Source organism: Leguminivora glycinivorella, chromosome 5 (assembly GCF_023078275.1).
Source record: "Leguminivora glycinivorella isolate SPB_JAAS2020 chromosome 5, LegGlyc_1.1, whole genome shotgun sequence".
NCBI classification, from domain to species: domain Eukaryota; kingdom Metazoa; phylum Arthropoda; class Insecta; order Lepidoptera; family Tortricidae; genus Leguminivora; species Leguminivora glycinivorella.
Genome location: NC_062975.1, coordinates 7,844,704 through 7,866,196, shown reverse-complemented (window position 1 = coordinate 7,866,196; position 21,493 = coordinate 7,844,704). Strand labels below are relative to the sequence as shown.

The window sequence follows — 21,493 nt, the reverse complement described above, 5'->3', positions numbered from 1 at the left end:
CAACTCTTATTGTAAAAAAACATAGTCATGTAAAATTTTTCAAATACTTTTCCAGTTTTCTTTTGCATAACAAATCGGTATCGGGTATCGCACTCTACGCCATCTGAACAAGCAGCATTCGCCAATTTGTCAGCCTCCTCGTTACCCCATATGCCAATATGCGACGGCACCCATTGCAATCTCACATTTATGTTCTGAGTAACTATCTTCAGTATCTGGCGAAGTACAACGAAAGCTATCGGTACACCTCTGTTGCCAGAGGCGCATCGAGCCAAATGTTGTATTGCACTTTTACTATCGGAACAAATGACAATTTTGTCCCAATTATGACTTTCGGCATATGTTAGTGCTTTAGAGATAGCGATAAGTTCCAAAGTCATAATACACACTTTGTTATTAACTTTGTACATGCCATGTTCATTAAGAGAAGGGTCAAAAAATGCAGAGCCTTGCCTATCTTTACTTTTAGATCCATCTGTAAACACTATATGCCAGTCCCGATATTTTGCTTGCAGCTCTTCAATTACATTCCACTTTAATGTATCGCTTGTGTAAAAACATTTAGAGCTTTTAAGACAATTTAATTCACTTATCGCAATATTTTTAATGTCTATCCTAGAAAGCCATATATCAGCTGCGAACAAATCCAGAACTGGAGAAGAGTATATCTCGATGACCTCTGTTTTATTGAAAGCGTCAACTAAAAGTGGTATCTTTTTGTGTAGCCAGTATCTTGTTAAACATAGTATACTAAGTTCTTTAAGCAACTCTATTGTTATATTATTCGTCCACGAACGCGCTTTTAAGATATATTTATATCCGAGATATAATCTTCGTACAAACAGTGGCGGAATACATAGTTCGGCTTCCATTACATGTATTGGAGAACTCCTGATAAAACCACCTATAATCCGTAATGCCTGATTTTGTATTTTGTCCAGTTTAGAGATATGACATTTGGCGCTGTTACCAAATAAAGTGCAGCCGTGGTCCATCCTACTACGTATGAGTGATATGTAAAGCCGCCGAATGTGTTTTGTATGCACACCCCAAGAAGGTCCAGATAAAACTTTAAGGAGGTTAAGAAATTTGGTACAATTGTGTGCTGTCTCATTGATGTGTTTGCACCATGTGAGGTTGCTGTCTAGCCATATACCAAGATACTTTACAGAGGGTAAACAAGTAAGCGAAACATCACCAACATTTATGCTAGGTAGGATTCTTCTCTTGCCTCGACTAAAAATACAAAGTTGGGTTTTATTGCTGGACAATTGTAAACCTAATTTATCCAATTCATGTACAATATACTCCAATGCAGCTTGTATATGTGCTTCACATAATTTAATATCTTTGTCTCTCACATAAATTACAAAATCGTCAGCATATTGGGCTACTGACACGTTTTGTGTCAAAAACCGACACACTCTGTATGTGGCTACATTAAAAAGAAAGGGTGAGATTGGATCTCCCTGCGCTAAACCTCTATCAGTTCGTCTCGTAACTGTTTGCTCCCCATCTTCGGAGCGTATTTTTAGGTATCTTTCAGTAAGGAATGACCATAGGTATTTACAATATTTACTTCCCACTTGTAATTCATCTAAAATACATAAAACACTTTCTACAGATACGTTATTATAGGCGTTTTCTATGTCCAAGAAGCAAGCCAGTGTTGGTTCGTTATGTGTAAAACCTATTTGGATATATGTCACGAAGCGACTTAGGCAATCCAGACATGACTGAGATTTTCTAAAACCGACTGTGTGAGGGGAAAATACGTTGTTCGTTTCTACAAACCATTCTAATCTTTTTAGCAACATGGCATGGAAAATTTTACATACACATGACATTAGAGAAATAGGTCTAAGCTTTCGGTCAACAGTACTAGAGTCAGAAGTTTTGGGTATAGGTAATAAGAGTACACAACGCCATTGCTCTGGGACTTTACCAGATTGAAAAATTAAGTTGAATAACTTTAGCAGATATTTTTTTGCATCATCTGGTAGCTTCGTTATCATACTATATGTAACTTCATCATCTCCCGGTGCAGTATCCTTCTTTTTTAAACAACTTTCGAGTCTGCCATTTCAAAATCCTCTTCCATCAATACATTTACGGATTTAAAATTGGGTGACTTATTGGTTGCTGTTTCGGGCGTGAGTGAAGTTAAAAGTTTTTCCTGCTTATCTATTGGAACAAACTGACGATGTTTATTAACGCCTTTCATCCAACGCATGCGTCTCCACATATCCGCTGCTGATGTATTTTCATCAAATGAGTTACAAAATTTCTGCCAGTGTAATGATTTAGCGTTTTGGATCAGTTTATAAGCTTCTTGGGTTTTTGACTCCAGAGTAGATAAATTTGCGGGTGTTGGATTACGTCTAAATGATCTGAGAGCTAACCTCCTTTGAGCTATTGCCATTGAAATAGTTTGGTTCCAGTAACCCTTGGGTCTAAATTTAGATTCTGGATCAGTACAGATTTTAATCAATGGAATACTGAGATCTGAAGCTATTTTGAGTTGAGATGAAAAATAATCGTACATTTCCTGCACACGGGACGCGTCGAGTATCTCTATATTACCTACTTTTTCTGCAGTAAATGCATCTGCCATACTGCTACAAAATTTTGACCAGTCAATTTTCTTAAAGTTTCTCTTACGCAGATTATTGGTTCTTTTAGGGATATTAGTGTATAATTTAATGATCATGTGATCACTACCAAGATTCTCATTCATGACATGCCATTCAAAATACACAGCAATGTCATTGGACAGAAATGAAATATCTGGTGAAGATTGTTGCAGCACTCCATTCACTAATTTTATCCTAGTAGGTGTCCCGTCATTAAGATAGGTATATCCATTTTCTAAGGCCGAATCAGAAAGCTGCCCCCCTCTTGCGTCTGATCGAGCAGACCATTGTAGATGATGACCATTAAAATCCCCCAAAATTATTGTTTTATTGTGAAACAGAGTGAATAAGTCATCCCAATCTGATGTTTGTGTCCTAACAGGCGATGTACAATAAATTGAAACAATATTTTGTATATGGTGACAATTATACAGTTTAACAATTATTACTTCAATATCAGGATGTCGCAATTGGATGGGTATTAACTCACTTCGAATAGAGTTGTGTACTATTATCGCTACGCCTCCATACGAATCTGACCTATCTTTCCTATAAATGTTATAACCAGATATTCTTACCCTGTCCTCGGAGTCCAGCCAAGTCTCACTTAACGCAGCCACATGAACTTTTTCTTTTATCAGAAGCTCTCCAAAACTTATTAATTTAGGCTTTAGGCTTTGTGCGTTCCATTGCAAGATATTTAAGCGTATATTATTAAGGTTCGTACTATCCATTATTATTGGTACCGAAAATATCCAAAATAGTCTCAAAGATTTTTCGACCAGATACTACACTACTCACAAACAATTTTATTTCTTCAAATATCACCATCACTATAGCACTTATTTTCTCTTCTACAGTTTCCTTCGACTTCCAAATATTGTAAGCTTTAGCCAACAATTTCCGTAACTCAAATTTTCTATTGTTCACCTCTTCATTATTTGTCATACCTTTGAACTCCTCTTCTGTTTCCTCACACTCCATTGTATTTCCAGCAAGGAACCCATCGTCATTTCCCCTTGCCTTCTTCTTTTTCTTTTTTTTTGCAGATGTTTTCATTTCCTTTGTATTTCTTTCTGGACTACCTTCTCTATGGAATTCAGCTCTTGTAATAACTTGACTGTACATCGGACGGTCAGTGACTTGGCTTACTTGTGTTGGAACTTCTACTATTTCTGAGAGCTGAGTTCTGGTACTTATCTGAGTTCCGGCCATCACTGAATTATTGTTTGAATAATTTCGTGTCACTATCTGGAGAGCCTGTCTGTCTGTAGTCTGTCTCTTTGCTCATAATATTCCTTATTTCTTTTTCTTTTTGATACATGGGACAAGATCTGTCTAGTACGAAATGGAGACCTTTACAGTTGAGGCATTTGTATGTCTTTAATTCGCAGTTAGCATGGTCTTCACTTCCACATTTTGGGCATAGTATTTTCTTTGTCGGGCATACTTTAATAATGTGGCCAAACTTCCAGCATCCCGAACACTGAGTCACTGGAAATATATATTTTTCCACGTTAAATTTTGTCTCATACGCTGACACATCGATTGGTATTGTTTTTCCCTCAAAACATAATCTTATTGCTTCACTATCTACCCATTTACCATTAAAATCCAGTCGTTTTAGTCTTTTAACTGCTAAAATCTTAATTTCACTCTTTAAAATAGCTGAAATATCTTCTTCAGAAAATTCTAGATCTACTCCTCTTATCAATCCATACGTCATAGTTGTTTCTAAAGTTTTTCGGCAAATATAGTCTAACTCTTTAAATTTTTTACTCTCCAATAGCTTCATCGCGTCGGCATCAGTCTCAAAGCAAATCAAAACTTTAAAAGGCGATTTGTACTTTATTTTGTTTATATTGCAAATATTCTCTTCTCTCAATAATCTAGCCAAAGCCATTTGTTTCGGCAATTCCTTGCTAGACGTGACGCTAATCTCAAACTTATTAATCTCTTCAGACGGCGAAACATTGTTCTCACCTTCTTGCTGTTTTGTAGACGTACTTCTTAAAAGACGCTTCGGTTTTCTTTTTACTCGTACTTCTATAAACTCTTCTTCATGATTTATATCATCTTCACGCTCCTTCCTTTTTTCTAATCTACTGTCAAAGTTCTGAGGCGATAAATCCATGTATTCCTTCTCAGCTTCCGAAATCGGACACACTTGACTTTCCATTATCTGGTTTAACTCTCTTTCACTTTCCTTTATGATCTCCGTATCACTTTTATCACTTTCATCTCCGGAGTTTTCCTCATCCATATTGAGGGTAGATCGAAAACTATCAGTACTTAAATAATAACACGAGCGCGGTTGACGGACCACAACGTATGCGTGCGCACCTCCCGACGCCTGACGCGCAACTGATCTATTATTTTCTTTATAAGTATACATATGTTGTTAAAATAAAGCTGATTAAGATTCATTATTTTGGTTTCCGAATAAATTTTGGCGCTTGGTGTAAGAAAGTCGTATCGAAAAAGTGTTTTTATAATTTTATTTTGCGCTATCTGTAAACTTTTTAGCGTGGTCTTATTCGCAGTTCCCCATATCTCTATTAGGTAATTTAGGTGAGACTTCACCAGAGAGTTGTATATAGTGTATACTACCTGCCGCGGAAAACAATACACCGTGTTAAAGAGACACCCTCGTAGTGATGATAGTTTATTTTTTAATTTATTAATGTGAGGCTTCCACGTCAATTCACTATCAATTATAAGACCCAAATACTTCTCTTCTTCAGATTTTTTTATTTTTATGTTATTTATTGTTAACGGTATATCATCGTTGACCTTTTTATTTTTAGCTTTAAAAATCATGTAGCTGGTATTTTCTACATTAATGGTGAGTAAGTTATTTTGGTACCAGTTGTATAGTTTATTTAGATCAACTTGTGCCATAGTTTTTATTTCATCTATAGATTGCCCAAAATAAAACACACATGTGTCATCTGCGTAAAGACTAAGTTCTCCTCTCAATGGTATTTCGCTAATGCTATTTTAACTTATACTGATCAAAAAGACATCTCAAGGATAGTCATACGTAAGTAAATAAATATTGTAAAACAAATCCTTTATAAATGGAAAATCCTGCTAAATGGAAAGAGAAATCTAACCTATATATTATTAGCACTACTAGGTTTTTCCCTAAATGCCTATTATGACCATTATAGAGCATTAATTCCAGGCATTGCCGTACCTATTGTTGTTCTATATATAGGTGTAAACCATTTACAGTTCACGCCGCTCAGCTTCCAATAGAGAGCGGAAATAGGTGTACGCCTATACAATACCAGCTTCATAATCAATGCTTAAACTTATTATTGACGGTATGTACAGGTACATGTATGAAACTGAAATACTAACTGAATTATTCGGCTCATATAGCCCAGGAACCTTCAAATTAAGATTAATTCAAGTTACATACCCTGATAGAAATCAATTTCTCGTTTATGATACCCTTGTGTCTATGATTAGCGTCATGAAGTTTCAATGTGGTAGCATGTAGCTTCAATGTGTCTATGCTCTCTGATTGATATGTCACCTACTAAGTTTAATATCGGACGTGACGTGACGTGACGGGCCGTATGGTGGCGGGTTAAGAATTTCACCACACCTTTTCTTCCCGTGGGTGTCGTAGGAGTCGACTGTGGGATATGGGTTATAAATTGTGGCGTAGGCGAGAGGTTGGCAACCTGTCACTGCAATGTCACAATTTGGATTTCTTTTAACCCCTTTTTGCCAAGAGTGGCACTGAAACTTAGTAGTTCATGTGCTCTGCCTACCCCTTTATGGGATACAGGCGTGATTATATGTATGTATGTAAAATTTTAAATTGTTTTCTTAAGTCAATGAAAATTACCACCCGTCACCAGCAACAACCACCACATATTTTTGTTAAATGTAAAATTATCCTTACCCCCCAAACATCGCACAGATATTTTGCTAACGTCTGCGTAAGCGTAACTTACTTACTAGACGAGTAATATATGTGCGCAAAATATTACCAAATAGTCAAACTCGTGGTACAGATAGAAAATAAAAGTTTGACATGGCTTTGTGGATATTTTCATTTGTTTCCCGGATTTTTTTTTAGGTATGTTACTAAACAAGAAAAGGCATTTTAATTTTCCTAGCACCGTTTGTAACAGTGCGCAATCCGTTGACTCGTTTTGGTCTTGTTGCACGGGCCGGGTATTCGCGTTGATATCAGTACCATAGGCGAGTCGCGGTCTGGAGGCACGGGAAAATTGGTTCCTGTGGTATTTCGCTATTTTATGTACACATAACCCAATTAATATACTTAACTTAAAACCGTACGAAACTGACTTTAAGCAAACCAAATCTTTGCAAATGAAAAAGGGGTAACTAGACGAGAGATGATACGTTACGGAGCCTGAACGATTAAGTCACTTGTCTTCACGCCCTAGCAATAGCTGGAGCTCCACACACAGCGAGCTGCTTCACGTGTCACGTCATCAATTCATCATTTTCTCGCACGGCAAAGGGCCAATATTTAATGACTTGTCTCGGCCGAGGCAGCCTTCTCTGCCGCGTTTTTCTGTAGATACAACGTAAACATTGACCGTTTGCCCGCGGAGTAATTGCCTTGCGGCGCTGTTCTCTCTCTGTATGGTCCCGGTTATTGAATGATTTTTTTTGCCTACATATAGCGTTCTTACTCGTACTACGACCAGCAAGCGATTGGAACAACTCGCCCACACATGGTTGATGGCTGGACGTTTCCCCGACAGCGGCCATTTTGTGCAGATTGCATCGCCGTCAAATGGCGGACAAAAGCTGCTCGGTGTTGCTCGTTTATAAATAGTTGAGAGACTCATTGTTGTCTGTGCCTAAAAATAATAATTTAAACCCGGGTCATAACTCAAAATATTCTTAACATAATACAAATCAAAATAAAATGCATTTTCAGTACACGTGGTGCTACTTATCGGACTCGTGCGATAAGTGGTAGGTAATTTTTTGCCGGAAACTTCAAATCAAAGGGCCAAATGTACTGATTAACGTTGTATAATACTTGTTTCCCTACCTAATCGTTTTCGAACTTACTCTTATCTGCACCTGTATCATAATGTACCATTTGGCGTTGAAGTTATCTTGGCTAGTGAAATCAAGGCAAGGTTCGTTCATTTCTTTTTTCGTCATTAGCATACTTTACGCCTCAATCCTCAGTCTGTAAACTTATTTTAAAACTCGATAAAAATGCTAACAAGAGATAAAACCTTTGTATAATGAATGTTGCTTTCAAAGGATTCTTTTATGAAGTTTATTAATTTGTTGAGCTCGAGATAATCAGAGTGCAGTGCTGAGGGAAATGAGAAAAGTTCTTAATAACCGTGTAACCCACGGTGGTCGTCCAAGTTTTAATTGATCAGGTCCTTATTAACGGAATCGTGGTAGAAAAGCACACAGCATCAAGCCGCCTAATGAGACTATACTGTTCGCGACTGAGTACATAATGCCGTCTCTGTCACTTTTAGTTTTTCGTAGTTTGTGTAAAGGAGATAGCATTGTATAATAAGTCACCTCTTGATATAGTGGTAAGTAAAGCATATTCTCAAACTTACCCACACCTTCGTAATTTTATCGTAATGATAAATGATAACGAAGTAGATCGTGAAAGGGTGTTTAGGCATTTATCACGTAATAGTAAGGTCCGACCGAGATCTCGGTCTCGGCATTCTCGGCCGAAAATCGGGCCGAGATCTCGGTCTCGGTTCTCGGCCAAAATGGGCCGAGATTCTCGGCAAAACCGAGACTGCGATTTTGAATTTATCGCGCACTCGCGTCCGGTTTTTAGCTTTCAGTTTGTTACATCGCCCGTTTGGTATCCCGATTTTAGTGATTTTGGTAGGGTCTTTATCGATATTTTAAGCCAAAAACAAACAAATACCTAGGTATAATTCATAAAAGAGTGTAAAATATTTACAACTTGATGTGTTTGGAAGACAACGACGACGCGAAAAATCAAAGCAGCAGGGTAGAATAATACCTGCCTTACATGATAGAAATGGCGAATTACGGAATATCGGACGAAATTTTGAGCTTTGTGGATGCTGTTTTGAGTTTTTTAGTAAGTATGGGTTTTTTATAGTCATGTTTTTGATATACATACAACCTGTTTTGCTATTGAATAGGTAATGCATAATGTTTGCTTCAACGTCAACAATCAACCAATTGGGTTTATTTCATTAATCATTAGGTATGTACGGCAAATTGAAACATTAAGGCCCACTTCCACCAACCATTTAACTCAGGGTTAGTGAGCTGTCAACTGTCAAATTCCATATAAAATGAAGGGTTAACCCACTATTTTATATGGAATTTGACAGTTGACAGCTCACTAACCTTGAGTGAAGCGGGTGGTGCAAGTGGCGCTAATAAAAATAGTGATAACGTAAATGGTGGGCTAACCCGGGGGTTAACCTACCATTTTATATGGAATTTGACAGATGACAGCCCGCTAACTCTGAGTAAGTGGTTAGTGCAAGTGGGCCTTACCAAATCAAATAAGTTAGGCTTTCACTGATCTCCATACTTTTTCTTTACATACCTTCCGGAATAGGTAGTCATATCGGTGTAAGGCTGTATGATGAAAGTAATTTATTTACATTCTTGTCCTGCCATGTCCCACTGCCCAGAGAGTATAGATAAATCGGGTTCTGGGACACACCAGTGTAACTATAAACTTGAGATTTATTGAGCTCCACATGTATAGATGTATTGCGAAAAGGGTTTCCTTCGTATTTTCCAGGAAACGTTCGTATTTGTCAGGCTAATTCAGTCAATGTCAGTACGTCTTGTACTGAGACTGACTGAAATAGCATGACACGATCGTACGTTTTCCGTAACAATACGAAGGCAAATCTGTTCGCACTATATCTGTAATCTGTTACAGCCCGATTCGAATCGTACTCTAGATATGATCATCATAATTATGATGGATCAGGATCAGATAGGTCAGTGTCAAAACTAATAAAATACTAAATAAATAAATAAATATATTATAAGATATTCTTACACAGATTGACTGAGTCCCACGGTAAGCTCAAGAAGGCTTGTGTTGCAGGTACTCAGACAACGACAAATACTTATATACATAGAAAACATCCATATATGACTCAGGAACAAATATTTGTGCTCATCACACAAATAAATGACCTTACTTACCGACATTTTTGTTTGAATAAGTATAACGTTTGAGAACGATTCACATTTTAGAAGTTTTTATTTATTTATTGCATTTGGCCCATGTCTCGGCAAAGGCCTCCCGTCGCTTTTGGCGTTTTTCTACAATTTCGGGTAGAATTATGTGTACATACAAGTCATCGCGCCATCTATCGCTGCCTGTCATTTTTGGTCTCATATAGTTCATCTTAGCAGTAGCTACTAGCTAGGTATTGTTCCGTTACTGTGTATGCGGAAGATAGTCAATTTACATTGGTTTCCTTGACCGGGCCACTACCCTGTATTCTCAAGCTATAATAACATCTTCGGTAAGGGGAACGAACCGTTTTCCTTTATGAATGTTCCTTTGTTAGATAATGCAAGTCAGTATCTATTCAGAGGCCGGACCCAATGAAGGGAGCGGTTCCGAAATGATATCACAAAAATATACCATTATTTTTGCTAGAATTATTTATTACCTATGGCTACATACTATTCAATTAATATACGTGTAAGGACTATAAGGAAATATGGCGATGTATGAAAATGTCTACTTGAATAATTTCGTCTCTATATAATTTTGAGAAAGTATAAAAATGTCCACATGTAAATTAGACGAAATATAAAGATGTAGCATCAATGGACGTTATGGAATTATGACGATGTATACTTTATACTTTATGTGGTTCCGGGGCAACCTGCCGAACCCTACGCCGTGTCAGACGACGCAACGGAGACTGTTAGGTCGTCGCCGATTGTTTTTTTTTTGTCTGATTTTTACTGTTTTATGTGCTATACCTATTGTTTTTGTTTTTAGTTTCACAGTGCTTTGGTTTTACTGTTATGCTGTGTAACTTATTTGAATAATAAATAATAAATAAATAAATACTAATTAGGGATGTACCGACTAGTCGCCGACTAGTCGGGAAAGCCGACTATCCGGCCGCATTTATAGTCGGCGATTAGTCGGCGACTAGTCGGCAAAAAGGGCCGATTAGTCGGCACTTCATTAGTGATAGAAAAACAGTACAAAATTAAATTACCAGCTAAAAATTATGTTTGTATTATGTTGCTATTAGTAATTCCTTTTTTTGTCAAAACAACAAATATCTGTTATCACCACAGAAATAAATTTCCTACCTAGGATTATCGACTTCATAGGCAGGATCACTACCCACTAAGCCAAGCCGGTTGTTAAAAATGGAAAATGTATATAAATATTGTCATGAACCTTTGAACATCTGTAAAAAATCATGAAAAGCACGAACGAAGGACCAATAATGACATTCAAAATGTGAATTTATCGAAAATTATGTTCTGGCCGACTAATCGGCCACCCAAGCGCCGACTAGTCGGTAGTCGGCCTAGTCGGCCAAATCAATAGTCGGTACATCCCTAATACTAATGTCCACTTGAATAATATTGTCACAGTGTATCTATGACAGAATATAAAAATGTCCACATTGTATTTCATACATCTGGCTTTAGTCATTTATTTTTTTGTTTTTCAGAGAATATTTAATTTTAGTGGATTTTATTAACCTCTAGCGGCCCACCATACAAAAAATTTGCCAAATTTGAATCAAATCAAATCAAATTTGAACAATGTGGTCAATATTGTTATAAAGCATAGTTAAGTATAGTATTGGCACGCGTTTAGCGACGAATAAAAAAAATATATTTAAAAATTAAAAAAAACTGATAGTCACATCTTAATTTTAATACGTTGATAACTCTATATTAGAAATTTGGTTGATCTAACTTTTTGCGTTTGTAAGTTATTGATGATGGACGTTGACCGGCGAAAATGCACTGTGAACAAATACGTGAAAAATCCCCTTGGTCTGGGTCAATGATTGCTAAATTGTTGAATTTCCAGAAAACTACTAGGCAATAATTATTGCCCAAATCATTATTTCATTAAAGGACAATTAAATAATAGTGGCAAAATAATTCAAAATATCCACTCCTTGCGGTCCACACGGAATCAACAGACAAAAAAGATGGATGAAAATCTTGTTCAGAGGATGATGAATACTATTTTCAGAAAAGTCCGTAATTTTGTGCATAAACATACTGAATGATTGAAATATATGTGACACGCTATAAATTAATAAACGATCTTTTATATTCTGCAATAAAAAATATTGTTTACTTTTTTCTTTTCATTTAAAAATTAAATTCCTCCCATCGCGTACCAATTCTAAATTAACTATGCTTTATGCACTAAATATATCATATTTGTATAACAGGAGCCTTTTAAGGGGTTAATTTTATTTATAGATAAGTAACTATATTATGAACGGCTTAAGTAAAGAAAGTAGACATTTTTATACCTAGTCATTTTTAGGGTTCCGTAGTCAACTATTTATATAAGACATTTACATACTGTGAATGTAGACATTTTTATACTTTGATAGTAGTCATGTTTATATTCAGACTAGACAATATTGAAACGTTTTGATTTGAAGTATTGACTTTCTAATACTCGGACAAATTTATGTTTTTAAAGTAGACATTTTTAAACCGCCATATTTCCTTATAGTCCTTATACGCATAAACCATAAAGCGAGCTTATACTTTATTCGTTTATAACAAACATAATAACAACCAATTTACAATAAATAGCTCAAAACTTCTTCACTACAACTCGTCTGTACTCGAACTGGCCACTGTCACTGCATTTCCGCCATTTTTATAACAATCCAAGGTGGCGGGAACCAGTGACTAGTATGAGTCAATTGATATTCTTTAATACTTTCATCATAAATAATAGTAAGATAAATCGTAATAAGGCATTAATAAATAATTACTCTTACAATAGGTATCCGACCGACACTTTTTATTTACCTAGTTTTTGAACCTGGATAGATTTGTAATATAAATTTACCCTTTTACCCAGCAAACCCTATCTAATAGTACCTAGGTAAGTATTTCCATCTAAATGCACTAAGTGCTCTTTGCTGCAGTTAAATTGCTCAAGCGGCCCGACACGTGAAGCCTTTTACCTCAACGCCACAGTAAATGTTATGCTCCTGTAGTTAAAAAAAATGTTTGAAATTTCCTATAATATTAATAAATGGAGGAAAGAGCTTGAATTGTTTTATGTACCGAAGAAGGAAGGATACCATTAAGGTTATTTTTTTTAATGTTTTCCGTAAGAAATCCGATTTATTATTTTTTATTTATTATTTATTGTTATTAAAATACAGTGACAAACTTATATCTAACATAATAGTCCCACAAAACTCTGGGACAGAACGAGTTTGTCTGTGGGGTCAACAGTCTCTCAATTACATAAACTTAATTAAATTAACTTAAAGAAAAGTCCGACTAGGGAACAAATCAAATTATTTTGTTGAATATTTTTTTTTTTTTGATTTGTTTTTTTTTCCACTACTATATATAAATTATAAATTCAAATAGATATCATACACGAAAGAAAAAGAACAAGGCCCACTGGTTTGTCTGTACGCGGCTAACGTCTTCACCACTAGACTTGGCGGGCGGGTGGTCTAGTGGTGAAGACGTTACGTAAGCTGAAGACGGGTTCGATTCCCGGCTCGGCCACCAATATGATATCTATTTGAATTTTAAAGAAAAGTCGTTGAACTTCTTAAATAATAGATAATATAAATTATTGTAATATATTTAGGTAATGTGTGATGGAGCTTACAACTCGAGTAAGTGGGTTAGTATATTCTTAGTGCGTTTTCAAATTTCCGATCCGATATCGGATGTAGGACAGCAATTCCCGTCAACTTTGTACAATGCCACGTCAGCAAATTTTAATTGATCCTATTTTGTTACCAACATTTAGTAATATAATTCGACTTTCGTAAGATATATACAGGATAATTGTTATAATTAAGAAAATATAGATACTAAAGAACCTTAATGACGAAATAAAACTTAATAAAATCTCAATTAATCAACAAAATCTTGGTAACAAAATAGGAATTAATAAAAACAAATTTAACTTTTCCCTTAATTTTTGTACAAAGTTGACGGGAATTGCTGAGGAAGGATTTCATAGGCAAAAATCAAAGATGGCGAGTTAACCATGTGGGATATCGGTCCTACATTCGATATCGGATAATGTGAAAACGCACTTAGCTCCGTATATGTTGACCCCTCTATTTTTTTATTAAATCAGAACCGTCATTAAGAAGCCTTGAACACAGCAACTTGACTTTTTTGTGCTAAGTTACCATTCCCCTACGAGCAGCGTCATAACCATCAGAGGTGTAAAGAACCGACGTCAAAGTGTTTTTCTTGCTCAGTGACATATTTGTGAATCTTGCACTTTCTGCTACGTATACGTAGGTATAATCTACACGGCATTAGAAAACCGTAAGACTCTTAAAAGCTTTTATCCCGTCGCGCTGGAGCGACACAGTGCTTGGTTTCTGTTTGCTGCAGCTTAATTTACTGCTAGATTTTCACCAGGGACTTAACTTAAACAACTGAACTTAATCTAACACACAACATACCTATTTACATGAAAAGTATTTACAAATAGAAGCCAGCTCGGCGCCGGATGGTAGGGTGCCCAGTAGGCTGGTAGGATTGCCGCGCTGGATTTCGATGCTAACCCGCAGAGCAAGAAAGGAGCCAACCTCTATCTTCAAAATGTACTAAACAATCATAAATTACCGTTACTGATAGAGCGTTGAAAATTGTATGCGTATAAGTATTGTCCAGATGTTATATTTTTGAGGACAGAGTGCAGGTTTTTAAAGAGCCGAAAAGGCAAAATCTCAATCATCATTATTACTTTTTGGACTTTTTCTCTGTTGATACTATAATTTAACGTGCGAATCACTCAGGAACGCTTCTTATGTCTATTATTTTCATCTTAATAAATATCTATTAAAACGATGGTCTCCTAGTCCACGGGAATAATGTTATCTACCTCAGGAAAGAAGTACATCCCTACGTAAATATACCTACTTAGTTGCATTTCAAGCAACAGGTTACAATAATATCTACTCAAATGAATACCCGTGCAATATAATATTTTATTCTAAGTAATTTTATTCTAAATAATTAATTAATTAATTATTTCTCGCAACGTATCGCACTGGCGATACAGCGAGGAAATGCCGCCAGCATAATGGGCACCATGCCGCAGGCGGATTTGTTAGATGGTTTTTTCTTTTTATAATTGGGTTCTTTTATTTTTATTATTATTTTCTAATTATTTCTTTAGTATTATTTATTATAAGCTTATTTTTAAGTAGTGATTTAGTTATAATTTAGTTTTATTTTATTTGTAAGATTTTAATTTAAGTGTTTTTATAAGTATGTTTTAATGGTTATTAATTGATTAAAACATGACTATATGGGCAGTATTTATAAAATTGTGCCAGGAAGCGTGTGAAGTTTATAAGCGTAAACTTTTAATAAAACCCAATAAGTAATTAAAAATATAGGTACATTCAAGTAGATACTTGAAGCTGTTTAATTATAAAAGGAAGGGAATTAGCATCTAAATTGGGTGTCACGAGCAAGTCAAGTCAGAACAATCCTGTTTTAAACATCAAGCCCCATTCAACAATCTTTGCTTCCGATCCGAGTAAATTAGAAACTTGGCTCGTAACGGCAAATAACAAACTCGAAGTGAAATCATTCGGATGGGAGTTTCGAATGATCACTTGAAGTACTCAGTCGCTTAGTAGTTGGAAGCAAACGGCCTCGTCAGAACTTTGCTGTAGCTATGCAATTATACCTACGTACAAGGTACCGTACCGTAAATCTAGATTTAATTAGGAAAAAAGCGTTTTCACTTTTTTTAAAATATTTTCCTAATGAGCAGAGGTGCCTGTGCAAAAAGTTTTAACTACCTACAGATGGAATTCTATCTGCCTGACCTTCATAATATTTAGTCCTGCTGCTGATAAACTGGTTCCTTAAATCAGTATTCACCTCGAATGAAAACGTCTCCACCCCATTTTTAGGGTTCCGTAGTCAACTAGGAACCCTTATAGTTTCGCCATGTCTGTCTGTCCATCCGTCCGTCCGTCCGTTCGCAGATAATCTCAGTATATAAGGGTTTACTAAAATCATGTTTTGATAATATTAATATTTTCGGAAATAATCGCAAAAAAAAGTGTGCCGCCCCTCTCTAACTTTTGTACCATATGTTTAAAAAATATGAAAAAAATCACAAAAGTAGAACTTTATAAAGACTTTCTAGGAACATTGTTTTGAACTTGATAGGTTCAGTAGTTTTTTGAGAAAAATACGGAAAACTACGGAACCCTAACACTGAGCGTGGCCCGATACGCTCTCGGCCGGTTTTTCGTCTACCTGCGAAGACAGGGCCAGTCTGATTGGGACCCGTAATTAGTATAATAAATTACTTGAATTTGCAATCAGTGTCGACTCGGCAACGATTCTCACTGATTAAGGTACCATTGGCTTCGCGTTTGCTAAAATGCAGGGGTGGTTAACACGTTCCGAGCAATTTCGAGCGTTAATTGCGTGTAATTTGGCCCGTAAATTACTATTGTTACTTTATTTTATTGCTAGGGAGTTACAAATGTTACAATCGATCCACGATCGCTATCGCTTCGAAGACGAAGCGCTTTTTGTCTCTCTACCACTCGTAGGATGTTAGCGAAATGACAGGTCTGTGCTATCAATCACTCTACCATCATTATTAGTGCGTGGCGCGACAGTTGCGTTTCGACCACCACATAGCGAATCTAATTTACAGAAATTCCCGTGAAATTGCCCACATGGCGAGTTGCGTTAAAATTTCACATTTCGTGTACTTAATCACCACTACGATATTCCATATTTTGTCGTATACTGGTTAACACCGTGTGGATCTAGCCTGACTCGCTTTCGTGTTCTCGCACTGTTTAAATGGACCCTTAGTCCTGCACAAGCTGAAAAAATTGTGTCCCATGATTTGAAACAAAATAACGCCCAAGTTGCCAGGTTTATTACCTACTGCAGGTCGCTGTCTCCCCAATATGTCCACGGCCAACGACGTGCTGTAACACGATATGACATGAAGTAGGTGCTCTTACACTGGCGCCAGGCGGTCTCACATAAAAAAGAAATAAGTATTTAATTTTCTAGCTGAAGTCTAAAATAGACTGTTGAGGCAATTCAACAAGGATGATGTCGACATATCCTCGGTGCATCGCTGTAATACGTTATGCGAGGAAGTGCCTGTTATTAATACTTACAAGATACTTGCTGTAATAACAAGTTGTAAGTCGTTTAAAAATTGAGGGAAGGCATGGAAAAATTCACACTCATCTTCAGTTGGCCACGGATATGTCTTAAGTACCAAACGCAAAATGATAATACATACATCCGTATGTTTAGTTATGAACCTACATATTTTTCCTTTTTGATAGTGGAACGTACCACATTACAACTCATAAATGCAGATGTCAATGGCAATAAAAAAACCGGCCAAGAGCGTGTCGGGCCACGCTCAGTGTAGGGTTCCGTAGTTTTCCGTATTTTTTTCAAAAACTACTGAACCTATCACGTTCAAAATAATTTTCCTAGAAAGTCTTTATAAAGTTCTACTTTTGTGATTTTTTTCATATTTTTTGAACATATGGTTCAAAAGTTAGAGGGGGGGGGGACGCACTTTTTTAGGGTTCCGTAGCCAACTAGGAACCCTTATAGTTTCGCCATGTCTGTCTGTCCGTCCGTCCGTCCGTCCGTCCGTCCGTCCGTCCGTCCGTCCGTCCGTCCGCGGATAATCTCAGTAACCGTAAGCACTAGAAAGCTGAAATTTGGTACCAATATGTATATCAATCACGCCAACAAAGTGCAAAAATAAAAAATGGAAAAAAATGTTTTATTAGGGTACCCCCCCTACATGTAAAGGGGGGGCTGATTTTTTTTTCATTTCAACCCCAACGTGTGATATATTGTTGGATAGGTATTTAAAAATGAATAAGGGTTTACTAAGATCGTTTTTTGATAATATTAATATCTTCGGAAATAATCGCTCCTAAAGGAAAAAAAAGTGCGTCCCCCCCCTCTAACTTTTGAACCATATGTTTAAAAACCGGCCAAGAGCGTGTCGGGCCACGCTCAGTGTAGGGTTCCGTAGTTTTTCGTATTTTTCTCAAAAACTACTGAAGATATCAAGTTCAAAACAATTTTCCTAGAAAGTCTTTATAAAGTTCTACTTTTGTGATTTTTTTCATATTTTTGAAACATATGGTTCAAAAGTTAGAGGGGGGGACGCACTTTTTTTTAGTAGGACTTTATAAAGACTTTCTAGGAAAATTGTTTTGAACTTGATAGGTTCAGTAGTTTTTGAGAAAAATACGAAAAACTATGGAACCCTACACTGAGCGTGGCCCGACACGCTCTTGGCCGGTTTTTTTTTCCTTTAGGAGCGATTATTTCCGAAAATATTAATATTATCAAAAAACGATTTTAGTAAACCCTTATTCATTTTACTACGGAACCCTAAAAAAACCGTTAATCTGAAGATTTGGGTTGGAGTCCCATTATGTTAGCGAGAGTTGATCACTGTTAATTGTTTCATTGCGATTGATATCTGCATTTGTAATTTGCGAATAAAGGCAAAATTTGAAGATGCAACGCAACCGTACCTCTCTCGCCGGCGTTACCCGGCAAATGGGGCAATACGTCATCTGCGGGGTTAATTAAATCTGGAGGTACTGCGAGCGCGCCAAATTCAGGGAGCCAAGCAATCGGTGTGTATAAACATGACACGGGTGAGGTATAAGTTATACTCGAACACGCAAATTAAAAGTAATTAGAATTTTATAAGGGCTTATAAAGGCCTAAGCGGAGCATACACGGTGAAAGAAAATTATTTTCAATCATTATATCAAACAAAGGGATCCGCCTGTCACCACACGGGACAAAATTAAGTAAGTAATAGTTATTTGTTTTACAAGGGGGCAAAGTTGTTGTTTAACCGCACGTGCCAATATTGATAGCCGAGCAAGCGAAAGATTCCAAAATTGAACCGCGAGCGTAGCTAGTGGTTCAAAAAGTGGAATCTTGAGCGTTGCGAGGGTTTCAAGGCACGAAAGTTAACCAAACTTTGCCACCGAGTGAAACACAATATTTTTTACCACACCAACACGAACAAAATACTGACTATAAAACATCAAATTCATCAATTTAATTCAATATTTATGATTCAAAATCATCATTTATAATAAGTAAAATACATGTACCAGTTAGCTTAAGACATCAAGTTAAAATTTGTATGCAATTACTTTGCACTCTTGTGGATAAAATGCAATTTTGCTATCTGTTTTCGAATAGCAAAGAGAGCCTTTACCAGTTGGTGTGGTGAAAATACTTACCTATTTATATTTCACGTGATAACTGCATCATTCCCAAAGTATACACTACAGTAGACCTTTAAACCAAAGTGTAGGATAAGTAAAGTCAGGGCTTGGTGTCTTGCTTTCGCTGATCGTAGTAACTGTAACTCAGTGACCCATAGAAAGTTGTGATGTATAAATTGATTATGTGATCCGCTACCATCTGCTAACTCCGTGGAAGTATGTCACGTCATTTTATAAGTTTGTTACTGTCAGAGCGGCTTATCTGTTGATTGCCCAGCCAGATGAGACTTCTATGTAAAGTTGATGTTTACTTTTTTTCACCTAAGTAGGTACTAGAATATTTTCTGCAATTTTATAACTTTCACAAGGCTTTGTTTAATAAATGCGTACTGGTTTTACTTAAGACCAGCCAGAACCCATCAAGAAGAATATTGTACAACCAATTTCTTTTCTGATCAAATCGGTTGATTTGATCGTCAAATCTGGACTAGAATTTACTGAAGCATTATTAACACTCAATTTGATTTTGTTACGCAAAATAAAAATATTGCAAATGAACAAATTAACTTTTGTTCTCATTTTTTCACATTTCAATTTAATTACACGGTAGGCTGGTATAATATGAAAATTATATCAAACATCACACGCCGTGTTTTCGTGAAATATTAAATTCGACCTGTCCCGTTTTCCGGGACGACGGAATAAGCAAAATGCCAAAACCGCTTTGAATCGCTGCGAGCGTGTTTATATTTGTTTGGGACACAATAGAAAATGATTTCGGCAAAAAGCTATGTGCCTGTGTAAACTCCTTTGAAGAATAAGTACTGTACTTTTGTACTTTTATTAATTTTGAAAACATACTTGGGTTTATTTGACTTTTGTTTTCTTATTAACTGATATATTGTAATTATTTCAATTTATTTTTATATTAAAACCTTAAGCAAATGCTTTTTTATGATAAAATAAACTTTATACAATTGTATTATACAATTTGTATAGCAGTTCCAGTCACCATTTTTCCCACAGTAACAAAAGATTAATTCGGTATAGGTACAAAACTAATTCAATAAAGTATCTGACGTATTTACCGTAAGATATTTTATTGAATTAGTTTGAACCAATTTGTATTAGGTGAAATATTAGGCTAACTAACGGTAGCCAGAAAATTGGAAGATAAATCTCAATGACTGCGCTGCAAAAGCAACTTTTGTCTCACAACACTTTTATATTTAGTATTTAACTGGTCAATTTACTTGTTCACACGTGCGATCTCAGCTCTTTTCGAGTCCACTTTATTAAGCCATCAAAGACAAGCCGTCACTCTTATAAGGACTGACTATCAGATCGCGGGACGATATCGGCTTGTAGGTTAAAAAAAACAACACGACATAACTGACAAGCCTTTACCTATTGTCCACGGAACTGTTATAATTATACAGGGTGTCCCACGGCGATGCCACATGGAGGGAAAGTAGTTTTTCTCGCACCCTGTATGTTTTTTCCAAAATCTGTAAATGCCATTTTTCATCAATTTGAAATTGATGGACGGTCCCCTTAGACTATTTTCATGTAGGACTACGGGATCTCATAGCTGCCCTTACTGACCCGCTATCAAAATACACCCTGTATAAGTCCTCATAGTAAAAATTAAAAAAAAATTAATGCACTTTTACTAAGTTTTGAAAATAAAATGAAGTCTTCTTTCAGAAAAATATGCTATCTATGATATTTAAGGTACTTTCCCTCCATGTGGCATCGCCGTGGTACACCCTGTATTTTTGAACTGAGATGATTTTGACAAAAAATATTACCTATGTAAATTATTTATTCTTTCAAAATATTTTGCGAATACGTATGCGTAATTCGAATTTTTTTCAAGTAGTCACAGAATTCATCCCGTTAAAAAATATACAGTCAGTGCGCGCCCCTTTAATGTTCGTAGCTGTAAGTAGTTCGTAGTCAAAAGGGCAGAACCCTTAGTAATGAGGTTAGGTGGAACACACTGTTAGGCTTCCGTTATTACCATAGGAGTGGCCGTTACCTGGGAAATGGCTATTCCCGTCGAGTTAACACCTGTTTCAGTGACACTTGACTTAATGACATGCCCTAGAGTAATCGCCTCGAGTGCCGCTTGTAAAGCCTTGAACTTAGGCTGATCGTAGTTAAATATCGCAAACATAATAATATATGTATACATTCATTACTATGCGGAGATGTATTCAAAAGACTTTGGGGTAACGATACATCTGCGAGTGCTAGGGCTAATCGCCGTGCCGATAAGTTTTTCATCAAAAACACAAATTTTGCAAATTAAATTTACAAAATTCTTATCGATTACCGATGATACATGAAAATAGA

General features: G+C 36.3%; 1 protein-coding gene across 1 annotated transcript; it reads right to left on the bottom strand.

Moving 5' to 3' along the window:
• Positions 1-3,855: 3,855 nt before the first annotated feature.
• LOC125226469 lies at positions 3,856-4,896 on the bottom strand. The gene has a single exon (XM_048130454.1). It carries the CDS (start codon positions 4,894-4,896, stop codon positions 3,856-3,858), a length of 1,041 nt encoding a protein of 346 aa, XP_047986411.1.
• Between the last annotated feature and the right edge of the window lie 16,597 nt (positions 4,897-21,493).

Coding starts and splice junctions, on each gene's coding strand:
- LOC125226469 (XM_048130454.1), bottom strand. CDS start 4,896: ATGGATGAGGAAAACTCCGGAGATGAAAGTGATAAAAGTGATACGGAG.